Source organism: Rhynchophorus ferrugineus, unplaced genomic scaffold (assembly GCF_030347505.1).
Source record: "Rhynchophorus ferrugineus isolate W39M unplaced genomic scaffold, kcgeb_rfMv2 rfM5, whole genome shotgun sequence".
Classification (NCBI taxonomy): domain Eukaryota; kingdom Metazoa; phylum Arthropoda; class Insecta; order Coleoptera; family Curculionidae; genus Rhynchophorus; species Rhynchophorus ferrugineus.
This window is the reverse complement of record NW_027472584.1, coordinates 24,226,313-24,251,301: the sequence shown is the minus strand read 5'-3', so window position 1 is coordinate 24,251,301 and position 24,989 is coordinate 24,226,313. Positions and strand designations below refer to the sequence as shown.

Below are 24,989 nucleotides of genomic sequence, written 5' to 3'. Positions count from 1 at the left end.
TTGGACAAATTAATTCAAAACACTTTATTCAATAACCACAATTCGCATTTTTTATAGAGAACATAAGTAAAAATATTAAAAAAAAAACATTCTGATTCTGGATCTCTGCTCATATTTATCGAAATCTTTTACCATTCTATGACAATCTGCCTCCCGAATTGACCGAAACATGTCTATCATAGGATTCGGCGTAAAATTATTGTTCATTGCATAACTTAAAAACTAGGGGCGGTATAAAAATGATTGTACTACCGTTCGAATCAGCGTAATATTCTTTATAAACCCTGTAACCCTGTCTCATTAATTATATATATATATATATATATATATATATATATATATATATATATATATATATATATATATATATATATATATATATATATATATATACTACCTGTTAATGTAAAACCTGCTGCCATATTGCCGTGTTCGGTTTAGTATTCTTGAGGTTTTTTTAATAATGTTGGGAATTTGGATGAAGAAGTATAAAGAACAAGTTTTTTTGCATCTGAAGATACTTTGGAGAAATTACTATTGGAGGCGAACTATATTCTAGACGAGAAGTAATGCTCAAGATTACAGGTCCCAGAAACAGTTAATGTATAATCATTTCAAGGAGGTAGCAGGTCCTGGCGAATTAGGTATTCAACGTCTAGGCGATAATATTTATCGCGAAATGCATCAGAGGAAATTCAAATACGTTTTACATGAATTATATTTAAATCATAATTATACTGACCGGTTCAGCAGAATAGAAAGATGGATAAGAGACGTCGAAAGCCACGAACAAGACACCTCAGGTTACCACTGTTTTCCACCACAAGAAGTAATTATGTCAGAATCTGCCTCTGAAGAGTCTGATTCTAGTTCCAGTACAGTAAAGCTCACCGAGGTTAAGAATGACAAACGCAGTGATCAGGTATCAATCTAATTTAACTATCTATACAAGCTTTACATTATTCGTTTTGCTTGGAGACTGATATCGAAGAGATACACAGCGATTCTTTCAGTAGCGCTATTTAAAAGTCATTGTTTCAAGATTCCCAACTTGTTCTAAGTTAAATTTTAATGTTTTTTGTAAATATTGTGTAAAATGCATTCCAAATGTTTGTAATTATAGAAACATAGTTGTCATGTAATAGTTGTAAAAAATATTTTGAAATAAATAAAGATTTAAGAAGTACTAATTTGTTATAATGCCCTTAAAAATTTCTGTAAAGCATTAAGTTCTACCAATTTGTATCCAAAAATATTGAATAACTATGTTTGATTTCAGAGGTAGCAGCAATTACTTAATGGAATAAACGGGATTTGTTTATTTGATAGTGATAATTATATAATTATAGCAGAACTATTAATTTGGTGTACATTTAGAACTTCTTGATGATATTGGTAAATAGTTAGATCGCTTGCCTTATTGACCGAAAACCAAGAATTCCAAAATTATTAAAAGTGTAAGATTTTGTCAGAGGGAAAAATCCTTAAAAGCTATATGAGGTAAGTAGAGTCGAGAACTGAACAGAAACCAAACTAGAATACACAATCAGTTTAGACATATTTAAGGGCATTATAACAAATTAGTACTTCATAAATCTTTATTTATTTCAAAATATTTTTTACAACTATTACATGACAACTATGTTTCTCTAATTACAAACATTTGGAATGTATTTTACACAATATTTACAAAAGAACATTAAAATTTAACTTAGAATAAGTTGGGAATCTTGAAACAATGATTTTTAAATAGTGCTACTGAAAGAATCGCTGTTTATCTCTTCGACATCAGTCTCCTAGCAAAACGAATAATGTAAAGCTTGTATAGATAGTTAAATTAGATTGATACCTGATCACTGCGTTTGTCATTCTTAAACTCGGTGAGCTTTACTGTACTGGAACTAGAATCAGACTCTTCAGAGCCAGATTCTGACACAATTACTTCTTGTGGTGGAAAACAATGGTAACCTGAGGTGTCTTGTCTATCATACGATTCGGCGTAAAATTATTGTTCATTGCATAACTTAAAAACTAGCGGCGGTATAAAAATGATTGTACTACCGTTCGAATCAGCGTAATATTCTTTATAAACCCTGTAAGTTTCATTAATTATGTATATATATATATATATATATATATATATATATATATATATATATATATATATATAAGGAAGGAGTTGCATAAAAGAAAATTCAATCGGTGTCTTGCCGAGATTTATCGGTCTGTACCTGAACATAATGCAATTGACGAACCCCAAGTACCAACTATAAGAACGGTTACAATAACTATTGTAGATCCCGTTTCACCTACCGACAATCAAGGTAGTACCCTGGACCTGTTTAACAGTATTGATGATGCCAATGAAGGATCACCCAGTCAAGCTTCTAATCATGAAAGCTCAACGATATCCTTATCAATATCGGAATCAGAGATACCCGAATCCAAAATCGATATTGGCAAATTTCTGCTGTACCTGAGATTTGATTACGATCCAGAAAAAATATCTGCCCATAGAGCAATGGTTCGCTTCGACCAAACCAGAAGAGAAATGGTGGAAGAATGGCTGCTGAACTTTGAAAATTATTTGCAGGAAGTACCTCCTCCACCACCATCAAGGAAACGCTCAAAAAGTTGTTCATTTTGAATCAATATTTATATGTTTTTCTTATGCTGTTTCTTATCGTTCGAGTTTATCTTTTTTTTCTTGCAAATCTATAAATTAACAAGTTCAAACTCAACCTTCTAATGAAGGAAAGTTAACCATATCCTTATATCTATCCAAATTAACATGATAACACCATTCCAAAATTAGTATTTTTAGAATTCGTTCGAAATTTTTTTATAAAAATGCTTTAAAAATGTTTATATATTTTTTCTTATAATATTCTAATTTTTATTATCTATATGTAACTGAGCTTGTAAATTGAGGTTTTTCTTACATAGTTTATAAATACAATTACTTCTTGTGGTGGAAAACAATGGTAACCTGAGGTGTCTTGTCTATCATACGATTCGGCGTAAAATTATTGTTCATTGCATAACTTAAAAACTAGCGGCGGTATAAAAATGATTGTACTACCGTTCGAATCAGCGTAATATTCTTTATAAACCCTGTAAGTTTCATGAATTATATATATATATATATATATATATATATATATATATATATATATATATATATATATATATATATATACATTAAATAAAAATGGCGGATACAGCGGAAAATTAACTTTCGAAACCAAGGAATTTCTTTATAAATAAAATCCGGAAGAACGTTTTTCTTTGCCGTAAGTTTAATTGCACCAGACAATGAAACAGTTACAAAATAAGTTAAATTGAAATTTACAATAATTTATGTCAAATAATACCCGGAAAATTTATCGGAGATTTGAGCCTTAATTTTATGGCTCTATGGACCGTTTTAATTTCGACATATCTCTTTTTAATTTGTTTATATTGCATTAAGTTCTACCAATTTGTATCCAAAAGTATTGAATAACTATGTTTGATTTCAGAGGTAGCAGCAATTACTTGATGCAATAAACGGGATTTGTTTATTTGATAATGATAATTATATAATTATAGTAGAACTATTAATTTGGTGTACATTTAGAACTTCTTGATGATATTGGTAAATAGTTAGACCGCTTGCCTTATTGACCGAAAACCAAGAATTCCAAAATTATTAAAAGTGTAAGATTTTGTCAGAGGGAAAAATCCTTAAAAGCTATATGAGGTAAGTAGAGTCGAGAACTGAACAGAAACCAAACTAGAATACACAATCAGCTTACAGACATTTTTAAGGGCATTATAACGAATTAGTACTTCTTAAATCTTTATTTATTTCAAAATATTTTTTACAACTATTACATGACAACTATGTTTCTCTAAATACAAACATTTGGAATGTATATTACACAATACTTACAAAAAAACATTAAAATTTAACTTAGAATAAGCTGGTAATCTTGAAACAATGACTTTTAAATAGTGCTACTGAAAGAATCGCTGTTTATCTCTTCGACATCAGTCTCCTAGCAAAACGAATAATGTAAAGCTTGTATAGATAGTTAAATTAGATTGATACCTGATCACTGCGTTTGTCATTCTTAACCTCGGTGAGCTTTACTGTACTGGAACTAGAATCAGACTCTTCAGAGCCAGATTCTGACACAATTACTTCTTGTGGTGGAAAACAATGGTAACCTGAGGTGTCTTGTCTATCATACGATTCGGCGTAAAATTATTGTTCATTGCATAACTTAAAAACTAGGGGCGGTATAAAAATGATTGTACTACCGTTCGAATCAGCGTAATATTCTTTATAAACCCTGTAAGTTTCATTAATTATATATATATATATATATATATATATATATATATATATATATATATATATATATATATATAAGGAAGGAGTTGCATAAAAGAAAATTCAATCGGTGTCCTGCCGAGATTTATCGGTCTGTACCTGAACATAATGCAATTGACGAACCCCAAGTACCAACTATAAGAACGGTTACAATAACTATTGTAGATCCCGTTTCACCTACCGACAATCAAGGTAGTACCCTGGACCTGTTTAACAGTATTGATGATGCCAATGAAGGATCACCCAGTCAAGCTTCTAATCATGAAAGCTCAACGATATCCTTATCAATATCGGAATCAGAGATACCCGAATCCAAAATCGATATTGCCAAATTTCTGCTGTACCTGAGATTTGATTACGATCCAGAAAAAATATCTGCCCATAGAGCAATGGTTCGCTTCGACCAAACCAGAAGAGAAATGGTGGAAGAATGGCTGCTGAACTTTGAAAATTATTTGCAGGAAGTACCTCCTCCACCACCATCAAGGAAACGCTCAAAAAGTTGTTCATTTTGAATCAATATTTATATGTTTTTCTTATGCTGTTTCTTATCGTTCGAGTTTATCTTTTTTTCTTGCAAATCTATAAATTAACAAGTTCAAACTCTACCTTCTAATGAAGGAAAGTTAACCATATCCTTATCTCTATCCAAATTAACATGATAACACCATTCCAAAATTAGTATTTCTAGACTTCGTTCGAAATTTTTTTATAAAAATGCTTTAAAAATGTTTATATATTTTTTCTTATAATATTCTAATTTTTAATATCTATATGTAACTGAGCTTGTAAATTGAGGTTTTTCTTACATAGTTTATAAATACAATTACTTCTTGTGGTGGAAAACAATGGTAACCTGAGGTGTCTTGTCTATCATACGATTCGGCGTAAAATTATTGTTCATTGCATAACTTAAAAACTAGCGGCGGTATAAAAATGATTGTACTACCGTTCGAATCAGCGTAATATTCTTTATAAACCCTGTAAGTTTCATTAATTATATATATATATATATATATATATATATATATATATATTAAATAAAAATGGCCGATACGGCGGAAAATTAACTTTCGAAACCAAGGAATTTGTTTATAAATAAAATCCGGAAGAACGTTTTTCTTTGCCGTAAGTTTAATTGCACCAGACAATGAAACAGTTACAAAATAAGTTAAATTGAAATTTACAATAATTTATGTCAAATAATACCCCGAAAATTTATCGGAGATTTGAGCCTTAATTTTATGGCTCTATGGGCCGTTTTAATTTCGACATATCTCTTTTTAATTTGTTTATATTGCATTAAGTTCTACCAATTTGTATCCAGAAGTATTGAATAACTATGTTTGATTTCAGAGGTAGCCGCAATTACTTGAAGCAATAAACAGAATCTGTTTATTTGATAGTGATAATTATATAATTATAGTAGAACTATTAATTTGGTGTACATTTAGAACTTCTTGATGATATTGGTAAATAGTTAGACGGCTTGCCTTATTGACCGAAAACCAAGAATTCCAAAATTATTAAAAGTGTAAGATTTTGTCAGAGGGAAAAATCCTTAAAAGCTGTATGCGGTAAATAGAGTCGAGAACTGAACAGAAACCAAACTAGAATACACAATCAGTTTACAGACATTTTAAGGGCTTTTTAACAAATTAGTACTTCTTAAATCTTTATTTATTTCAAAATATTTTTTACAACTATTACATGACAACTATGTTTCTAAATATAAACATTTGGAATGTATTTTACACAATATTTACAAAAAAACATTAAAATTTAACTTAGAATAAGCTGGGAATCTTGAAACAATGACTTTTAAAAAGTGCTACTGAAAGAATCGCTGTTTATCTCTTCGATATCAGTCTCCTAGCAAAACGAATAATGTAAAGCTTGTATAGAGAGTTAAATTAGATTGATACCTGATCATTGCGTTTGTCATTCTTAACCTCGGCGAGCTTTACTGTACTGCAACTAGAATCAGACTCTTCAGAGGCAGATTCTGACATAATTACTTCTTGTGGTGGAAAACAGTGGTAACCTGAGGTGTCTTGTTCGTGGCTTTCGACGTCTCTTATCCATCTTTCCATTCTGCTGAACCGTTCAGTATAATTATGATTTAAATGGGATTCATGTAAAACGTATTTGAATTTCCTCTAATGCATTTCGCGATAAATATTATCGCCTAGACATTGAATACCTAATTCGCCAGGAACAGGACCTGCTACCTCCTTGAAATGATTATACATTAACTGTTTCTGTCTGGTACATGTAATCTTGGGCATTACTTCTCGTCTAGAATATAGTTCGCCTCCAGTAGTAATTTCTCCAAAGTGTCTTCAGATGCAAAAAAAACTTGTTCATTATACTTCTTCATCCAAATTCCCAACATTATTAAAAAAACTCAGGAATACTAAACTGAACACGGCAAAATGGCAACAGGTTTGACAGTACCGATATCAGATTTACAGATATTTAAAGAGCAAAAATTCTAATCTATATATATCCCAAAGTTAAACTAAACAAAAATCCGAATATCATAAAACGGACCGAAGAACTGCATTTAAAATTAATTATAAACGGTAGAATGGCAACCGGCTCGACAATGCCGATAACAGATGTGCAGATTTTTAGCGCCAAAAATTCTAACCTATATATCCCATCAATTTATTGATTAAAAACTTTTATTATTACAGAAACCAATTAAAAATTTAACATGAAATTAATTATAAACAATTTTCGGTGGTACAAAATATAGCTGCGTCTTAACTTATTTTGTTACAGGTTTATTCGTTTGCATTGTTTCTAATAACGAATTAAGGTGCAAAATGATAAAGTTGTAATCCGCATTTTGCATGATACATGTGTCCCTTTGCAGCAATTTATTCATTTCCGATATACGTACTCTTAAATGATTAATAATCGACTGCGTATGTTGATGGCGACAGCAAGAGCAGCGTTCATCAATCATAATTCTTGCCCTAGCATCTATGTTATTCACCCTCTCTCTGGTTCTAGCCCGTTTTCTTCGTTGATATGACTCTTTTGCTACGGTTCTTCTAAACAATTCATTACATAATGCGCGGGAATACAAAACCATTTCGTTCATGTCAATAAATGGCAATGCCACTACCCTAAAAGAACTTTACATATACGAAAAAAATTATGAAATATGAATTGGACTTACCCGTCCTTTACATATTTATTCACTTGAGTTATCGTTTTGCGTATATCTTCATCGGTCATTTTAGGAATAGTTTCCTTTGCAACATCAAACCTTATATTATTTGGTAGATTTAAAGGTCTTAAAGTAATATAATATCTGGATGGATTCGCGAGCATATATTCCATTTTGAATTAATCCGTAAGCCGTAAAATGAAAACCAACGATAATAACTTCGTGACAGTGACAACCGAATGAACTTCTAATAGTCAATAATATTCATTTGTTTTATTAATATGCTACTTGATTTAAAATTAAAATAGAGTGATTTATTTTTTTTTAGATGTAATACTCGTAATATTATAGAATTAATTATTTATGAATTTTGTAAGAAAAATAAATAGAAAATCAGATATAATTAGAAAAAATATATAAGAGCCTCTAAAATGTATTTATAAAAAATACATCTTTATTCATTTTCTATTCTTTTTATAATTTTAATATATATTCTTTATTTATTAATTTGGGAGAAAAATTATAATATCAGTTATAGATAAATGATAAAAAAATATCTTGTTATAAGAAAAGTTATATATAAGCTTCTTAAGCATTTTTGTTAGAAAATATCGAAATATTTTAAAGATTTATAAAATTTTGGAAGGGACTATATTTATTTCAGGTATAGATAAGGATATGATTGATTTTCCATGATTACAAGGTTGGTTTGGTTTGGTAAAAATAGTATCTTATAAAAAATATAAAATCCTTTAAAGCATATTCATAAAAAAATATCCAACGATTTTAAAATATTACAAATTTATTTCAGATATAGATAAGGATATGTTTGAGCTTCCAATATTAGAAGGTTGCTTCACTTATAAAACATGTAACAAAACAAAATATAAACTCAAATATGTATAGACAAAGAGAAATATTATTTTATAAAAAAATACAATCTTTTAGAGCATAACTATAAAAAATATATCAAGCGAATTTGAAAAATGACAAAATTTTGGATTGTGTTAAGATTTTTTAGATACAGATAAGGATATGGTTGAGTTTCGAGCATTAGAAGGATGCTTTATTTAAAAAACTTGTAACAAAAAATAATATGAACACAATTATATATAGATAATAAAAAATAGTATTTTATATAAAAAAATGAAATCTTTTAGAGCATAACTATAAAAAATATATCAAACGAATTTGAAAAATTACAAAATTTTGGATTGTGTTATGATTTTTCAGATATAGATAAGGATATGGTTGAGTTTCCAGCATTAGAAGGATGCTTTATTTATAAAACTTGTAACAAAAAATAATATGATCACAATTATATATAGATAATAAAAAATAGTATTTTATATAAAAAAATAAAATCTTTTAGAGCATAACTATAAAAAATATATCAAACGAATTTGAAAAATTACAAAATTTTGGATTGTGTTATGATTTTTCAGATATAGATAAGGATATGGTTGAGTTTCCAGCATTAGAAGGATGCTTTATTTAAAAAACTTGTAACAAAAAATAATATGAACACAATTATATATAGATAATAAAAAATAGTATTTTATATAAAAAAATGAAATCTTTTAGAGCATAACTATAAAAAATATATCAAACGAATTTGAAAAATTACAAAATTTTGGATTGTGTTATGATTTTTCAGATATAGATAAGGATATGGTTGAGTTTCCAGCATTAGAAGGATGCTTTATTTATAAAACTTGTAACAAAAAATAATATGATCACAATTATATATAGATAATAAAAAATAGTATTTTATATAAAAAAATAAAATCTTTTAGAGCATAACTATAAAAAATATATCAAACGAATTTGAAAAATTACAAAATTTTGGATTGTGTTATGATTTTTCAGATATAGATAAGGATATGGTTGAGTTTCCAGCATTAGAAGGATGCTTTATTTAAAAAACTTGTAACAAAAAATAATATGAACACAATTATATATAGATAATAAAAAATAGTATTTTATATAAAAAAATGAAATCTTTTAGAGCATAACTATAAAAAATATATCAAACGAATTTGAAAAATTACAAAATTTTGGATTGTGTTATGATTTTTCAGATATAGATAAGGATATGGTTGAGTTTCCAGCATTAGAAGGATGCTTTATTTATAAAACTTGTAACAAAAAATAATATGATCACAATTATATATAGATAATAAAAAATAGTATTTTATATAAAAAAATAAAATCTTTTAGAGCATAACTATAAAAAATATATCAAACGAATTTGAAAAATTACAAAATTTTGGATTGTGTTATGATTTTTCAGATATAGATAAGGATATGGTTGAGTTTCCAGCATTAGAAGGATGCTTTATTTAAAAAACTTGTAACAAAAAATAATATGAACACAATTATATATAGATAATAAAAAATAGTATTTTATATAAAAAAATAAAATCTTTTAGAGCATAACTATAAAAAAATATATCAAACGAATTTGAAAAATTACAAAATTTTGGATTGTGTTATGATTTTTCAGATATAGATAAGGATATGGTTGAGTTTCCAGCATTAGAAGGATGCTTTATTTATAAAACTTGTAACAAAAAATAATATGAACACAATTATATATAGATAATAAAAAATAGTATTTTATATAAAAAAATAAAATCTTTTAGAGCATAACTATAAAAAATATATCAAACGAATTTGAAAAATTACAAAATTTTGGATTGTGTTATGATTTTTCAGATATAGATAAGGATATGGTTGAGTTTCCAGCATTAGAAGGATGCTTTATTTATAAAACTTGTAACAAAAAATAATATGAACACAATTATATATAGATAATAAAAAATAGTATTTTATATAAAAAAATAAAATCTTTTAGAGCATAACTATAAAAAATATATCAAACGAATTTGAAAAATTACAAAATTTTGGATTGTGTTATGATTTTTCAGATATAGATAAGGATATGGTTGAGTTTCCAGCATTAGAAGGATGCTTTATTTATAAAACTTGTAACAAAAAATAATATGATCACAATTATATATAGATAATAAAAAATAGTATTTTATATAGAAAAATAAAATCTTTTAGAGCATAACTATAAAAAATATATCAAACGAATTTGAAAAATTACAAAATTTTGGATTGTGTTATGATTTTTCAGATATAGATAAGGATATGGTTGAGTTTCCAGCATTAGAAGGATGCTTTATTTATAAAACTTGTAACAAAAAATAATATGATCACAATTATATATAGATAATAAAAAATAGTATTTTATATAGAAAAATAAAATCTTTTAGAGCATAACTATAAAAAATATATCAAACGAATTTGAAAAATTACAAAATTTTGGATTGTGTTATGATTTTTCAGATATAGATAAGGATATGGTTGAGTTTCCAGCATTAGAAGGATGCTTTATTTATAAAACTTGTAACAAAAAATAATATGATCACAATTATATATAGATAATAAAAAATAGTATTTTATATAGAAAAATAAAATCTTTTAGAGCATAACTATAAAAAATATATCAAACGAATTTGAAAAATTACAAAATTTTGGATTGTGTTATGATTTTTCAGATATAGATAAGGATATGGTTGAGTTTCCAGCATTAGAAGGATGCTTTATTTATAAAACTTGTAACAAAAAATAATATGATCACAATTATATATAGATAATAAAAAATAGTATTTTATATAAAAAAATAAAATCTTTTAGAGCATAACTATAAAAAATATATCAAACGAATTTGAAAAATTACAAAATTTTGGATTGTGTTATGATTTTTCAGATATAGATAAGGATATGGTTGAGTTTCCAGCATTAGAAGGATGCTTTATTTAAAAAACTTGTAACAAAAAATAATATGAACACAATTATATATAGATAATAAAAAATAGTATTTTATATAAAAAAATGAAATCTTTTAGAGCATAACTATAAAAAATATATCAAACGAATTTGAAAAATTACAAAATTTTGGATTGTGTTATGATTTTTCAGATATAGATAAGGATATGGTTGAGTTTCCAGCATTAGAAGGATGCTTTATTTATAAAACTTGTAACAAAAAATAATATGATCACAATTATATATAGATAATAAAAAATAGTATTTTATATAAAAAAATAAAATCTTTTAGAGCATAACTATAAAAAATATATCAAACGAATTTGAAAAATTACAAAATTTTGGATTGTGTTATGATTTTTCAGATATAGATAAGGATATGGTTGAGTTTCCAGCATTAGAAGGATGCTTTATTTAAAAAACTTGTAACAAAAAATAATATGAACACAATTATATATAGATAATAAAAAATAGTATTTTATATAAAAAAATAAAATCTTTTAGAGCATAACTATAAAAAAATATATCAAACGAATTTGAAAAATTACAAAATTTTGGATTGTGTTATGATTTTTCAGATATAGATAAGGATATGGTTGAGTTTCCAGCATTAGAAGGATGCTTTATTTATAAAACTTGTAACAAAAAATAATATGAACACAATTATATATAGATAATAAAAAATAGTATTTTATATAAAAAAATAAAATCTTTTAGAGCATAACTATAAAAAATATATCAAACGAATTTGAAAAATTACAAAATTTTGGATTGTGTTATGATTTTTCAGATATAGATAAGGATATGGTTGAGTTTCCAGCATTAGAAGGATGCTTTATTTATAAAACTTGTAACAAAAAATAATATGAACACAATTATATATAGATAATAAAAAATAGTATTTTATATAAAAAAATAAAATCTTTTAGAGCATAACTATAAAAAATATATCAAACGAATTTGAAAAATTACAAAATTTTGGATTGTGTTATGATTTTTCAGATATAGATAAGGATATGGTTGAGTTTCCAGCATTAGAAGGATGCTTTATTTATAAAACTTGTAACAAAAAATAATATGATCACAATTATATATAGATAATAAAAAATAGTATTTTATATAGAAAAATAAAATCTTTTAGAGCATAACTATAAAAAATATATCAAACGAATTTGAAAAATTACAAAATTTTGGATTGTGTTATGATTTTTCAGATATAGATAAGGATATGGTTGAGTTTCCAGCATTAGAAGGATGCTTTATTTATAAAACTTGTAACAAAAAATAATATGAACACAATTATATATAGATAATAAAAAATAGTATTTTATATAAAAAAATAAAATCTTTTAGAGCATAACTATAAAAAATATATCAAACGAATTTGAAAAATTACAAAATTTTGGATTGTGTTATGATTTTTCAGATATAGATAAGGATATGGTTGAGTTTACAGCATTAGAATCTTTCTTCATTTATAAAATTTGTAACAAAAAAACATAAACTGAATTATATATAGACGTTTAAAAATAGTATTTTACGAAAAAATATAAAATCTTTTAAAAAATAATTATTAAAAATAACATCGAACGAATTTAAAAGCTTTTTATAACATTTTGCATTGTGTTATGCTTTTCCAGATATAGATGTTAGATAACTTGCTTTATTTATAAATTATGTAAGGAAAAACTCAACTCATAAGCTCGGTTACATATAGATAATAAAAATTAGAATATTGTAGGGAAAGATATATAAAAGTTTGAAAGCATTTTTATAAAAAAAAATCGAAAGATGTCCAAAAATACTAATTTTAGAATGGTGTTGTCTTGTTAATTTGGATAGAGATAAGGATATGGTTAACTTTCCTTCATTAGAAGGTTGTGCTTGAACTTGCTAATTTACAAATTTGCAAGAAAAAAAAATGATAAACTCGAAAGATAAAAAACAGTATAAGAAAAATCATACAACTACTGATTCAAAATGAACAACTTTTTGAGCGTTTCCTTTGTGGTGGTGGAGGAGGTATTTCCTGCACAAAATTTTCAAAGTTCAACAGCCATTCTTCCACCATTTGTCTTCTGGTTCGGTTGAAACGAACCATTGCTCTATGGGCAGATATTTTTTCTAGATTGTAATCAAACTTCATGTACAACAGCATTTTGTCAATATCGATTTTGGATTCGGGTATCTCTGATTCCGATATTGATAAGGATATAGTTGAACTTTTATCATTAGAAGCTTGGTTGGTCGATCCTTCATTGGCATCATTAGTACTGTTAAAAGGATCGGGAACGGGATCTACAATAGTGATTGTAACCATTCTTATAGTTGGTACTTGGGGCTCGTCTATAGCATTATGTTCAGGTACAGATCGACGAATCTCGTCAAGACACGGATTGAACTTTCTTTTATGCAACTCCATCCAAAGCATTTGTCTGTAAATTACTAAATCATCTAAAGAAGTGAATGGTGGTTCAGGCTCACTAAAATAAGTATTTCGATTAATAAGCAAAGTAATAATATATATCTAATTAGGTAACTTACCTTCGTTGCATAAGGTTATTAAAATATAACAATGCTTCATTCAGTACACTAACAGAGGCCCTACCAAGTTGCAATTGTAACTCTTTCCAAAGAGTATCCTCCATGACCTCTCAATTATTGGAACGTTTAAACTCGAATTTAAACTATATTTTATAAAAATAAATCCAGAACAGAACAAAACTCTGACGACTAGCGAAAACGTCAAAACGAAAGAGGTTATCTTAAAATTCGGCTTAACATAATTTTGGTTTCATTAAAAATAATTTAAGAAGAATATGAGAGAAATAACCTAAATCATCATATGACCCATCAGCTGTGGTAATTTCTGCTTTTAATCGTTCCTAGTATCTATTAATATTTATGTATTAATTAATATATAAATAAATTAAACAAACTCAATCAAAACACTTTATTCAATAAACACATTTCGCACTTTTTACATAGAACGCAATTAAAATTTTTAAAAAATACTTCGTCAGCTGGGACAGCTGGAAAACATTCTGGAAACGTCAGTTATTCATCCATTTCATCCGATTCTGAATATTCCTGTTCATATTTATCGAAATCTTCTAACCATTCTACGACCATCTGCCTCCTGAATTGATTGAAATGTGTCATCGCCTTTTCGATGGATCTTTTTAGCCAGACTTCCTGTTTTATATGGAGCAGCCATTGCTCAACAGCATCAATATCGCGCTTTAGCAATTCTGCTTCGGAATATGACGAGAGAGTTACCGATGAGCTAGAATTTGATACATTTTCAGGGGTCCATGCCGGTGGGACTGTGACGTTAGGATCGTCCTGAAATTCCCTGGTCACAAGCGGAACAGCGTTATGGATGATATGATAATAGTTCGGACGTTGTAGCTCTTGAATACAAAAACGAAATTTCCGTCTGTGTAATTCCTTCCAAACTAATCCTATATAGGCTTTGAGATCTTCAATAGACGCGAAAGGAAACTCTGTACGGCTAAAACGAAGAATATAAATTAAAATAAATTGAAGACTGTCGACAAGAGCCAATGTACTTACTTCGAAGCAATCAAATTATTTATGCAGATGCATAACTGAGTCAAAACATTGATCGGAGTAAAGCGTAATTGATATTCAACATATTTAAATATTGAATCCATTTTATTTCACTGTTTTTTTGACCGAAATTTAATTAAAATAGCCGCAGCAAAGAATTAGAACCATACAATTGACAAGGTTGTCAGAGACTACACATCGACATAATTACAGGAAACTGTTTTAGCATCATTTATTTTAAATCCACACTTTTGGCATTTATAATAAATATATATTAATTAAATAATAAAATACTCATGAAAATATTAAAACTTTATTAAAATTATGATGATATTAACAATATTGACCATGATAAACAATATAACTCGTATTAATTATGATTAGAAACTAATAACAAGAACATATATGCAGGCCCTAGTACTACATAGTAATTGCTGAAATGTTGAAATAAAATCGGTTAAGCAACAGCCTGGTCATTGTTGGCATTGTCGTTATTGTTGCCGTCATCATCACCATCATTGTCGTCGTCGAAGAAATTGGCATCTCTCTCCAACAAAAATGCAATATCTTCTTGAATAACTTCAATCGACGACTCGGTACTAGATCGTTCAATGGTTACATTCTGGACCCACGGTTGGGGCTGGGGTGGTTCATTAGAAGATTCAGGAGTATCGCTATCTGTTGAATAATCACTGCTATCGGTATCGCCGATAATGGGAACATTGGTTATGATATCCCACAAACAGTATCTGAATTTCCTCTGGTGTAATTCTTTCCAAATAAATTCGCGAAAAGCAATAATTTCATCTGTGTTGTTAAATGGGGGCACTGTTTTGCTAAAATATTAATACAAATATAATTAAAGAGTGAATTTTCCGATAAAGTTGTAAGTTTACTTCTGAGCTAGTATTCGTTCCAGACGTTCCAGAGTTTCTTCCAAACCTTTTTTAGGTATTATATCCGGAAAGTATTGAATTTTACGGAACGTAAATACAAGCATTTTGAAATTTTTTTCTAAATTCTATATAGATCTCAAGACAACGCTTAACTGACAATTCATAAAATTATGCGTAACCATGACAACCTATTAACTTTTGTTTTTTGGATCGTGTTAACATAAATCCGCTATTTACGATTTTGCCGCCTTAATTCCTATTATGTTCTTGGCAACGTTGCCGCGTTAGGCATCAAAATTCTTACCCTTGCAACGTTGCCGGTTTTAATGTCCAATTATGGTCACTAATATTTTGAAGAATTATATATATACTTGACAAGAATAATCACCAGTAAAAAAACAAATCTTATTTTACAGACTGATTCTTTTACATGGCCCGAGAGCCTCAGACGGCATTCTATATGCTTTTAACAAGGGTAAACTGCAAAGGAAAAAAATTCCGAAAAGAAATCCCAAAAAAAATCCGATTCTCTCATTTTAAATTTTATTTTTCATAAAAAAAAAGTTGACATCATATATGATGTGTATCGGCTGTTTTATTGTAATAATTACACATCGTATATATAAAATTATGATGACATCAACAATATTTACCATCATAAACAACATAACTCGTATAAATTATAATTAGAAACTAAAAACAAGAACATTTATTCAGGCCCTACTACTACATAGTAATTGCTAAAATGTTGAAATAAAATTGGTTAAGCAACAGGCTGGTCATTGTTGGCATTGTCGTTATTATTGCCGTCATCATCACCATCACTGTCGTCGTCGAAGAAATTGGCATCTCTCTCCAACAAAAATGCAATATCTTCTTGAATAACTTCAATCGACGACTCGGTACTAGATCGTTCAATGGTTACATTCTGGACCCACGGTTGGGGCTGGGGTGGTTCATTAGAAGATTCAGGAGTATCGCTATCTGTTGAATAGTCACTGCTATCGGTATCGCCGATAATGGGAACATTGGTTATGATATCCCACAGACAATATCTGAATTTCCTCTGGTGTAATTCTTTCCAAATAAATTCGCGAAAAGCAATTATTTCATCTGTGTTGTTAAATGGGGGCACTGTTTTGCTAAAATATTAATACAAATATAATTAAAGAGTGAATTTTCCGATAAAGTTGTAAGTTTACTTCTGAGCTAGTATTCGTTCCAGACGTTCCAGAGTTTCTTCCAAACCTTTTTTAGGTATTATATCCGGAAAGTATTGAATTTTACGGAACGTAAATACAAGCATTTTGAAATTTTTTTCTAAATTCTATATAGATCTCAAGACAACGCTTAACTGACAATTCATAAAATTATGCGTAACCATGACAACCTATTAACTTTTGTTTTTTGGATCGTGTTAACATAAATCCGCTATTTACGATTTTGCCGCCTTAATTCCTATTATGTTCTTGGCAACGTTGCCGCGTTAGGCATCAAAATTCTTACCCTTGCAACGTTGCCGGTTTTAATGTCCAATTATGGTCACTAATATTTTGAAGAATTATATATATACTTGACAAGAATAATCACCAGTAAAAAAACAAATCTTATTTTACAGACTGATTCTTTTACATGGCCCGAGAGCCTCAGACGGCATTCTATATGCTTTTAACAAGGGTAAACTGCAAAGGAAAAAAATTCCGAAAAGAAATCCCAAAAAAAATCCGATTCTCTCATTTTAAATTTTATTTTTCATAAAAAAAAAGTTGACATCATATATGATGTGTATCGGCTGTTTTATTGTAATAATTACACATCGTATATATAAAATTATGATGATATCAACAATATTTACCATCATAAACAACATAACTCGTATAAATTATAATTAGAAACTAAAAACAAGAACATTTATTCAGGCCCTACTACTACATAGTAATTGCTAAAATGTTGAAATAAAATTGGTTAAGCAACAGGCTGGTCATTGTTGGCATTGTCGTTATTATTGCCGTCATCATCACCATCACTGTCGTCGTCGAAGAAATTGGCATCTCTCTCCAACAAAAATGCAATATCTTCTTGAATAACTTCAATCGACGACTCGGTACTAGATCGTTCAATGGTTACATTCTGGACCCACGGTTGGGGCTGGGGTGGTTCATTAGAAGATTCAGGAGTATCGCTATCTGTTGAATAGTCACTGCTATCGGTATCGCCGATAATGGGAACATTGGTTATGATATCCCACAGACAATATCTGAATTTCCTCTGGTGTAATTCTTTCCAAATAAATTCGCGAAAAGCAATTATTTCATCTGTGTTGTTAAATGGGGGCACTGTTTTGCTAAAATATTAATACAAATATAATTAAAGAGTGAATTTTCCGATAAAGTTGTAAGTTTACTTCTGAGCTAGTATTCGTTCCAGACGTTCCAGAGTTTCTTCCAAACCTTTTTTAGGTATTATATCCGGAAAGTATTGAATTTTACGGAACGTAAATACAAGCATTTTGAAATTTTTTTCTAAATTCTATATAGATCTCAAGACAACGCTTAACTGACAATTCATAAAATTATGCGTAACCATGACAACCTATTAACTTTTGTTTTTTGGATCGTGTTAACATAAATCCGCTATTTACGATTTTGCCGCCTTAATTCCTATTATGTTCTTGGCAACGTCGCCGCGTTAGGCATCAAAATTCTTACCCTTGCAACGTTGCCGGTTTTAATGTCCAGTTATGGTCACTAATATTTTGAAGAATTATATATATACTTGACAAGAATAATCACCAGTAAAAAAACAAATCTTATTTTACAGACTGATTCTTTTACATGGCCCGAGAGCCTCAGACGGCATTCTATATGCTTTTAACAAGGGTAAACTGCAAAGGAAAAAAATTCCGAAAAGAAATCCCAAAAAAAATCCGATTCTCTCATTTTAAATTTTATTTTTCATAAAAAAAAAGTTGACATCATATATGATGTGTATCGGCTGTTTTATTGTAATAATTACACATCGTATATATAAAATTATGATCATATCAACAATATTTACCATCATAAACAACATAACTCGTATAAATTATAATTAGAAACTAAAAACAAGAACATTTATTCAGGCCCTACTACTACATAGTAATTGCTAAAATGTTGAAATAAAATTGGTTAAGCAACAGGCTGGTCATTGTTGGCATTGTCGTTATTATTGCCGTCATCATCACCATCACTGTCGTCGTCGAAGAAATTGGCATCTCTCTCCAACAAAAATGCAATGTCTTCTTGAATAACTTCAATCGACGACTCGGTACCAGATCGTTCAATGGTTACATTCTGGACCCACGGTTGGGGCTGGGGTGGTTCATTAGAAGATTCAGGAGCATCGCTATCTGTTGAATAATCACTGCTATCGGTATCACCGATAAAGGGAACATTGATCATGATATCCCACAAACAACGTATGAATTTCCTCTGGTGTAACTTTAAGCAAATCAATTCGCGAAAAGCAATTATTTCATCTATGTTGTTAAATGGGGGCACTGTTTTACTAAAATATTAATACAAATATAATTAAAGAGTGAATTTATCGATAAAGTTGTATGTTTACTTCTGAGCTAGTATTCGTTCCAGACGTTCCAGAGTTTCTTCCAAACCTTTTTTAGGTATTACATCCGTAAAGTATAGAATTTTACAGAATGTACATTCAAGCATTTTGAAAACTTTTTCTAAACACTATACAGATCTCAAGACAACGCTTAACTGACAATTCCTAAAATTATGCGTAACTATGACAACCCTTTTCCCGCCTTAATTCTGATTATGTTCTAGGCAATGTTGCCGCATTAGGCATCAAAATTCTTACCCTTACATGGTTGCCGGTTTTAACCTCCAATTATTGTCAATAATATTTTGAAGAATTATATATATACTTGACAAGAGTAACCACCAGTAAAAAAAATCTTATTTTACAGACTGACTCTTTTACATGGCCCGAGAGCTTCAGACGGCATTCTATCTACTTTTAACAAGGGTAAACTGTGAAGGAAAAAAATGCCGAAAAGAAATCCCGAAAAAAAATCCGATTCTCCCATTTTAAAATTTATTTTTCATTAAAAAAATAATTTGGCATTATATATGATGTGCATCGGCTGTTTTATTGTAATGATTACACATCGTATAGATTATATATATCGTTACAGCCTCAGCGAATAAATGACGAACAAGAAACAATATAGGAATGTTCTCTTCAATAAATGTTTAGGCAATTTTATTTCTCAAAATTTGTGACCAACCCCATGGAACTTGTCTAAGATTGTAGAATCGCATAAAATGTTTTTTATTAGTTCGCCATCATCATCAATTCATAGTGGGAGGTCGAGAAGACCGTTAAATTATCGATCAATACGTTGTTGTTGGATCCACTGATTACGAGTAGTACTACATTTCGGGCATCAGATTTTCGACTGAGGGTATCGACCAAAAACATGTATATTTTATTTAGGCATGGAAACACCAGGCTTACAAATATGAGAGATTCATATCTAGGAACCACACAGAGAAAACTAGAGAAACGAGAGCTCATCCCAAGTACCTGATCACCTAGATGTTAGTGTAAGAATTCAAAATAGGAAGTGTCGTCGTCCTAGTCCTTTTCAAGATTGATGGAAGCATTAAAATCAACGTCATACTGATTTTCAAATTATATTCGCATCTCATTGACGAACGATTGTTCGAAATTCAAACGAGTTTCCCGCGAATTTTCCAGCCGTGGGCAATAAGTAATGTAATATCTTCAGTAAGTGATCTGCTGTACAAACTTATTCTTAATCTTATTCTAGTTACCAATCTAACTTATTCTAACCGCTATCCTACCTTAATCTAAAGGCTATTCTAACTTATTATAGAGATTATTATATCTCACTCTATGTGTCCGTGAATCAGTTCGTATGGCAGTTTACAAGTTCATTGGGATGCACTAATAGTCTTTCAGAGTACTTCGCACTAACATTTCGAATCACACTCATCATGGGTTCTAAGGGGATATCGCGCTGAATTAGTTTGTTGGAGACGTAATATGGGGCATCGAGGATGACTGGCAACACTTTATCCTGGAACGCCTGGAGGATATATATATTATATTTGCTAGTAGTACCCCACTATTCAATACCATAGGTCTAAATGGACCTAAGTATATTACAGCAAAATCTTTTTATTTAACGATAATTTATATTTACGCATTATCAGCCAATACATTTGGTTTAGTTAGCTCAAGCTGCTTGCTTTTTGTCACTATATGTTTTTCCACGTTAAACGTCAATCAAAATACATTCCCATATATTTAACGTTTATCTGTTTGTGGGACTTTATAATTATTTGTTTTTACTGAGGGACTATTTCTTTTACAAAGAGTGAGTATTACATAGATAGATTTTGCCTCATTTGCTCTGATACGCCATGTTTCCAAACACAATTCGACTTTGTTAAGATGAAGTTGGAGGTTTCGAAGAGAGATATAACAGTGGACCAAAAACACTACCCTGCGGAATACCTGCATACACTGGGTGGAAGTCAGTGTATTCGCCACCCTGTTTCACAATAAAATGTCTGTCTGTGAAGTATGATTTGAGTAGTTGAATGTGCGTATGGGGCAAAAGCTTTTAAAATCTAACATGAAGTCGAATGTGCCACACCCTGTCGAAGGCTCGAGATATATTGAGAAAGATCAAACAAAACCACTAACTATAAAATAAAATCATAAAAAAACATATAGTGTAAGGTACAATAGAAACACTTCCACTTTAGTATCTAAAGACTGTATTTGATGTATCTCTAAGCCAAACCATATAATCTGACAGATTTTAACAGAATTTTTTAAGAAACTTAATTACAACGAGATACAATTACAATGAAAATATTAAAAATTATGATGATATTAAAAATATTTACAACATAACTTCATAACGCCATAACTGGTATTAATTATAATTAGAAACTAAAAACAAGAACAGTTATTCAGGCCTTACCACTACGTATTAATCATCATCATCGTCATTATCGTCGTCAAAGAAATTGGAATCAAGAAAGTCGTGATCACCCTAGAGTAAGTTAGTTGATGTTGAAGGTTGTGGTTCCTTTCGCCAATAACTATCACCTTCTTGAGCTCCTTCACGTTTTTTCACCTGGCCACCAAAATATTTCATATATTTTAAAGATTTCCGTTAAAAGATATCCAGGCGCCGAAGTTTTGTTCAAATTATTACCAGTCGCGCTATTCACATTATGTTCATCAATACTTGGCTTCGAACGCTTCCAATAAGTCTACACAAGCTTGATCTCGTAGCTGTTCGTCCGAAATGCCGTTAACAATATAATCGATCATCTCTTCTTCTTCAGCTGGCAACTGATATCCAAATATTACCTTGTCGTGATTATAATCAGTAAATCGTTCGCTGGTTTTCCACATTTTGCTCTCGAACACTTTTCTCCTGCTTTGCATTGCTTCCAGTAATTTAGTGACTGACATCGTTAAATGAGCTAGCTTCGAATGAAACCGCGGCAATGAACGACCTTTCAATTTAGTGTTGATCAAAACTCGAGCAGCATTATCCTCCAACTGGTAATATGCACGGAGAAATTGCACTTGCTGCTTCCATTACCCAAAGTCACTCTAACAATTAAAATCACCCAGTAAATTGACCAAATTTAAAATACTGAAATATCTTTTAATCTCAGATTTACCAAGCTGTTAATTAATTAAGGATTCTCGTTTTCTTTGACGAAATTCTCGTTCTCGTTAGTTCAATTCCCGTTCTCATCTTAGTATTTCTATTTCAAACTCAGTTTATCTAGATGAAACAAATACTTCCTCTTGATATTACTCGTAGGTCAGTCAAATATTTTCCGATATTTTCACCAATCGTTCAAAAAATTCTGCTATTTTGCCATTCACTGTCAAATTTACGCCCTTAAAAGTTCCTTCATTTCCGTTACTATGAGTTCCTGTGAAGACGTCTTCAATCAATTTAAAACTAAGATGACATAGAAGAAAATAAACCCAACGGATATGCAACAACGTTCGTTTCTTCTATTTCTTCGTACACCTAATGCCACAATTTACGTAAAACTACAGAATGTCCAACAATTCTGTCACAAACACCAGAACAACAATTCACAGCCAATCGCATAACACGTAACTTTTTAAAACTAATTTAAAACTAAGATGACATAGAAGAAAATAAACCCAACGGATATGCAACAAAGTTCGTTTCTTCTATTTCTTCGTACACCTAATGCCACAATTTACGTAAAACTACAGAATGTCCAACAATTCTGTCACAAACACCAGAACAACAATTCACAGCCAATCGCATAACACGTAACTTATTAATAACTGTACTTTAAATATCTTTTTTGATTGAAGATTTGCAAACGATAAATTGGGAAAGCTGCCAAATAATCAGCAACAATATCAACTGATATATTTAGACTTACAATAAGTTACATTAACAAACAGCACAGTAATTGTGCCAAAATTAAAACACGAACAAACAGAATTCAATTTACAGAATCAAATACGATGAACAACTACAAAAACTGATTAAACTTTATTAAAATTAGGAGGATATTAACAATATTGACCATCATAAACAACATAACTCGTATTAATTATAATTAGAAACTAAAGATATGAACATTATTCAGGCTTTATTACTACCTACTAATACCTAAAATATTGAAATAAAATTGGTTAAGCAACAACCTGATAATTGTTAGCATTGTTGTAATTATTATCATCATCGTCACCATTATCGTCGTCGAAGAAATTGACATCTATCTCCAATAAATAAGCAATATCTTCTTCAATAACTTCAATCGACGACTCGGTAGTATTAGATGGTCCTTCAATAGTTACATTCTGAATACACGCTTGAGACTGGGGTGATTCATTGGTATTTTCATGATTATCGCTATCTATTGAATCATCACTGCTACGGGTACCGCTGATAACGGAAACATTGGTTATGATATCCCACAAACATATAGAAATTTCCTTTGGTGTAATTCTTTCGTAATAAATTCGCGAAAAGCAATTATTTCATATGTGTTGTTAAATCGTAAGCACTGTTTTGTTAAAATATTAATACAAATATAAAAAATAGTGATTTTACCGATAAAGTTGTATATTTACTCCTTAGCTCGTAATATTTCAAAACGTTCGAGAGTTTCTTCCAAACCTTTTTTAGATACTAAATACGAAGAATATTTAATTTTACGGAAAGTATATTCAAGCATTTTGAGAGCTTTTTTATATTACACACATCAAAAGACAATTCATAAAAGTATGCGGCACCATGACAACCAATTGCCGTTTATGAAATGAGTCATTGGATTGATTTTTTTTTAATTCAGTATATAATAATACACGACACATAATAAGTTTGTTATTTTATTTATGAAACATTAATACAAAATTTTGACAAATCACATCGGTTCAACTTCGAACACGTTGTTATTTTCATCAGAATTATCCAGTGGCATGTCGTCATCAGAACTTAAATGCTCTGAGTTTGGAGACGGATCTACTACGTTGTTAGTGTTATCGAGACTAGAGTTTGCTTGCACTTGCACATTGTCTTCGTCATCAAATGAAGTTTCTGTCGGTATGGAATCGGCAGATTTACCCAAATATATTTCTTGCAAACACCAACGAAACTTCCTCTTATGCAACTCCTTGTAAGTCATGTCCCTATATCTCTCCATTTCAGCCATGGTTACGAAAGGCATCATCGTCTGACTACAATTTTTTTAGGTTAGAAACTCTCACACGAATTATAAAACTGTATACTTACTTCAAGCTTATTAGCTCGTTCGTCTCTTTCAAAGTATTGTGTAGTACTTCAAGGGGCATGTCACTCAACACTTTCTCAACCATTTCAAAGATACTCATGGTGTTAAAGAGAATAAGATAATTTTAGTACAACTACCTGGACCGTTTAACGACCAAAAAGGCTGATTTTAACCTTAATACTCTGAATATAGATACAAATTGGTTTGATAGTGAAGAAGAATTATTTCGAAAATAATTAATATTTTTGAAATATTACAAAATAAAGCTATAAAGTTAA

The 24,989-nt window shown here is 29.6% G+C and overlaps 2 protein-coding genes and 1 long non-coding RNA gene across 3 annotated transcripts in view; all 3 read right to left on the bottom strand.

Moving 5' to 3' along the window:
• Window positions 1-24,989, bottom strand: part of LOC143197535 (lachesin) — a 543,053-nt gene that overhangs the window by 265,632 nt on the left and 252,432 nt on the right. The window lies entirely within an intron of this gene.
• LOC143196948 (uncharacterized) lies at window positions 6,127-6,731 on the bottom strand. The gene is made up of 2 exons (XR_013005892.1): window positions 6,304-6,731; window positions 6,127-6,250 (listed from the first exon to the last, which is right to left on the bottom strand). It is a non-coding gene; the product is annotated as an uncharacterized LOC143196948 (long non-coding RNA).
• On the bottom strand, window positions 23,612-24,828 carry LOC143197359 (uncharacterized). Its single transcript, XM_076405744.1, has 3 exons — window positions 24,714-24,828; window positions 24,350-24,658; window positions 23,612-23,864 (listed from the first exon to the last, which is right to left on the bottom strand). The coding sequence occupies exons 1-3, from the start codon at window positions 24,809-24,811 to the stop codon at window positions 23,612-23,614; spliced, it is 660 nt and encodes a 219-aa protein (XP_076261859.1). The 5' UTR covers window positions 24,812-24,828.

Coding starts and splice junctions, on each gene's coding strand:
- LOC143197359 (XM_076405744.1), bottom strand. CDS start 24,811: ATGAGTATCTTTGAAATGGTTGAGAAAGTGTTGAGTGACATGCCCCTT. Junction 24,659..24,713: donor AACGAGCTAATAAGCTTGAA/GTAAGTATACAG, acceptor AAAAAATTGTAG/TCAGACGATGATGCCTTTCG. Junction 23,865..24,349: donor GTGTTCGAAGTTGAACCGAT/GTGATTTGTCAA, acceptor TTCCGTTATCAG/CGGTACCCGTAGCAGTGATG.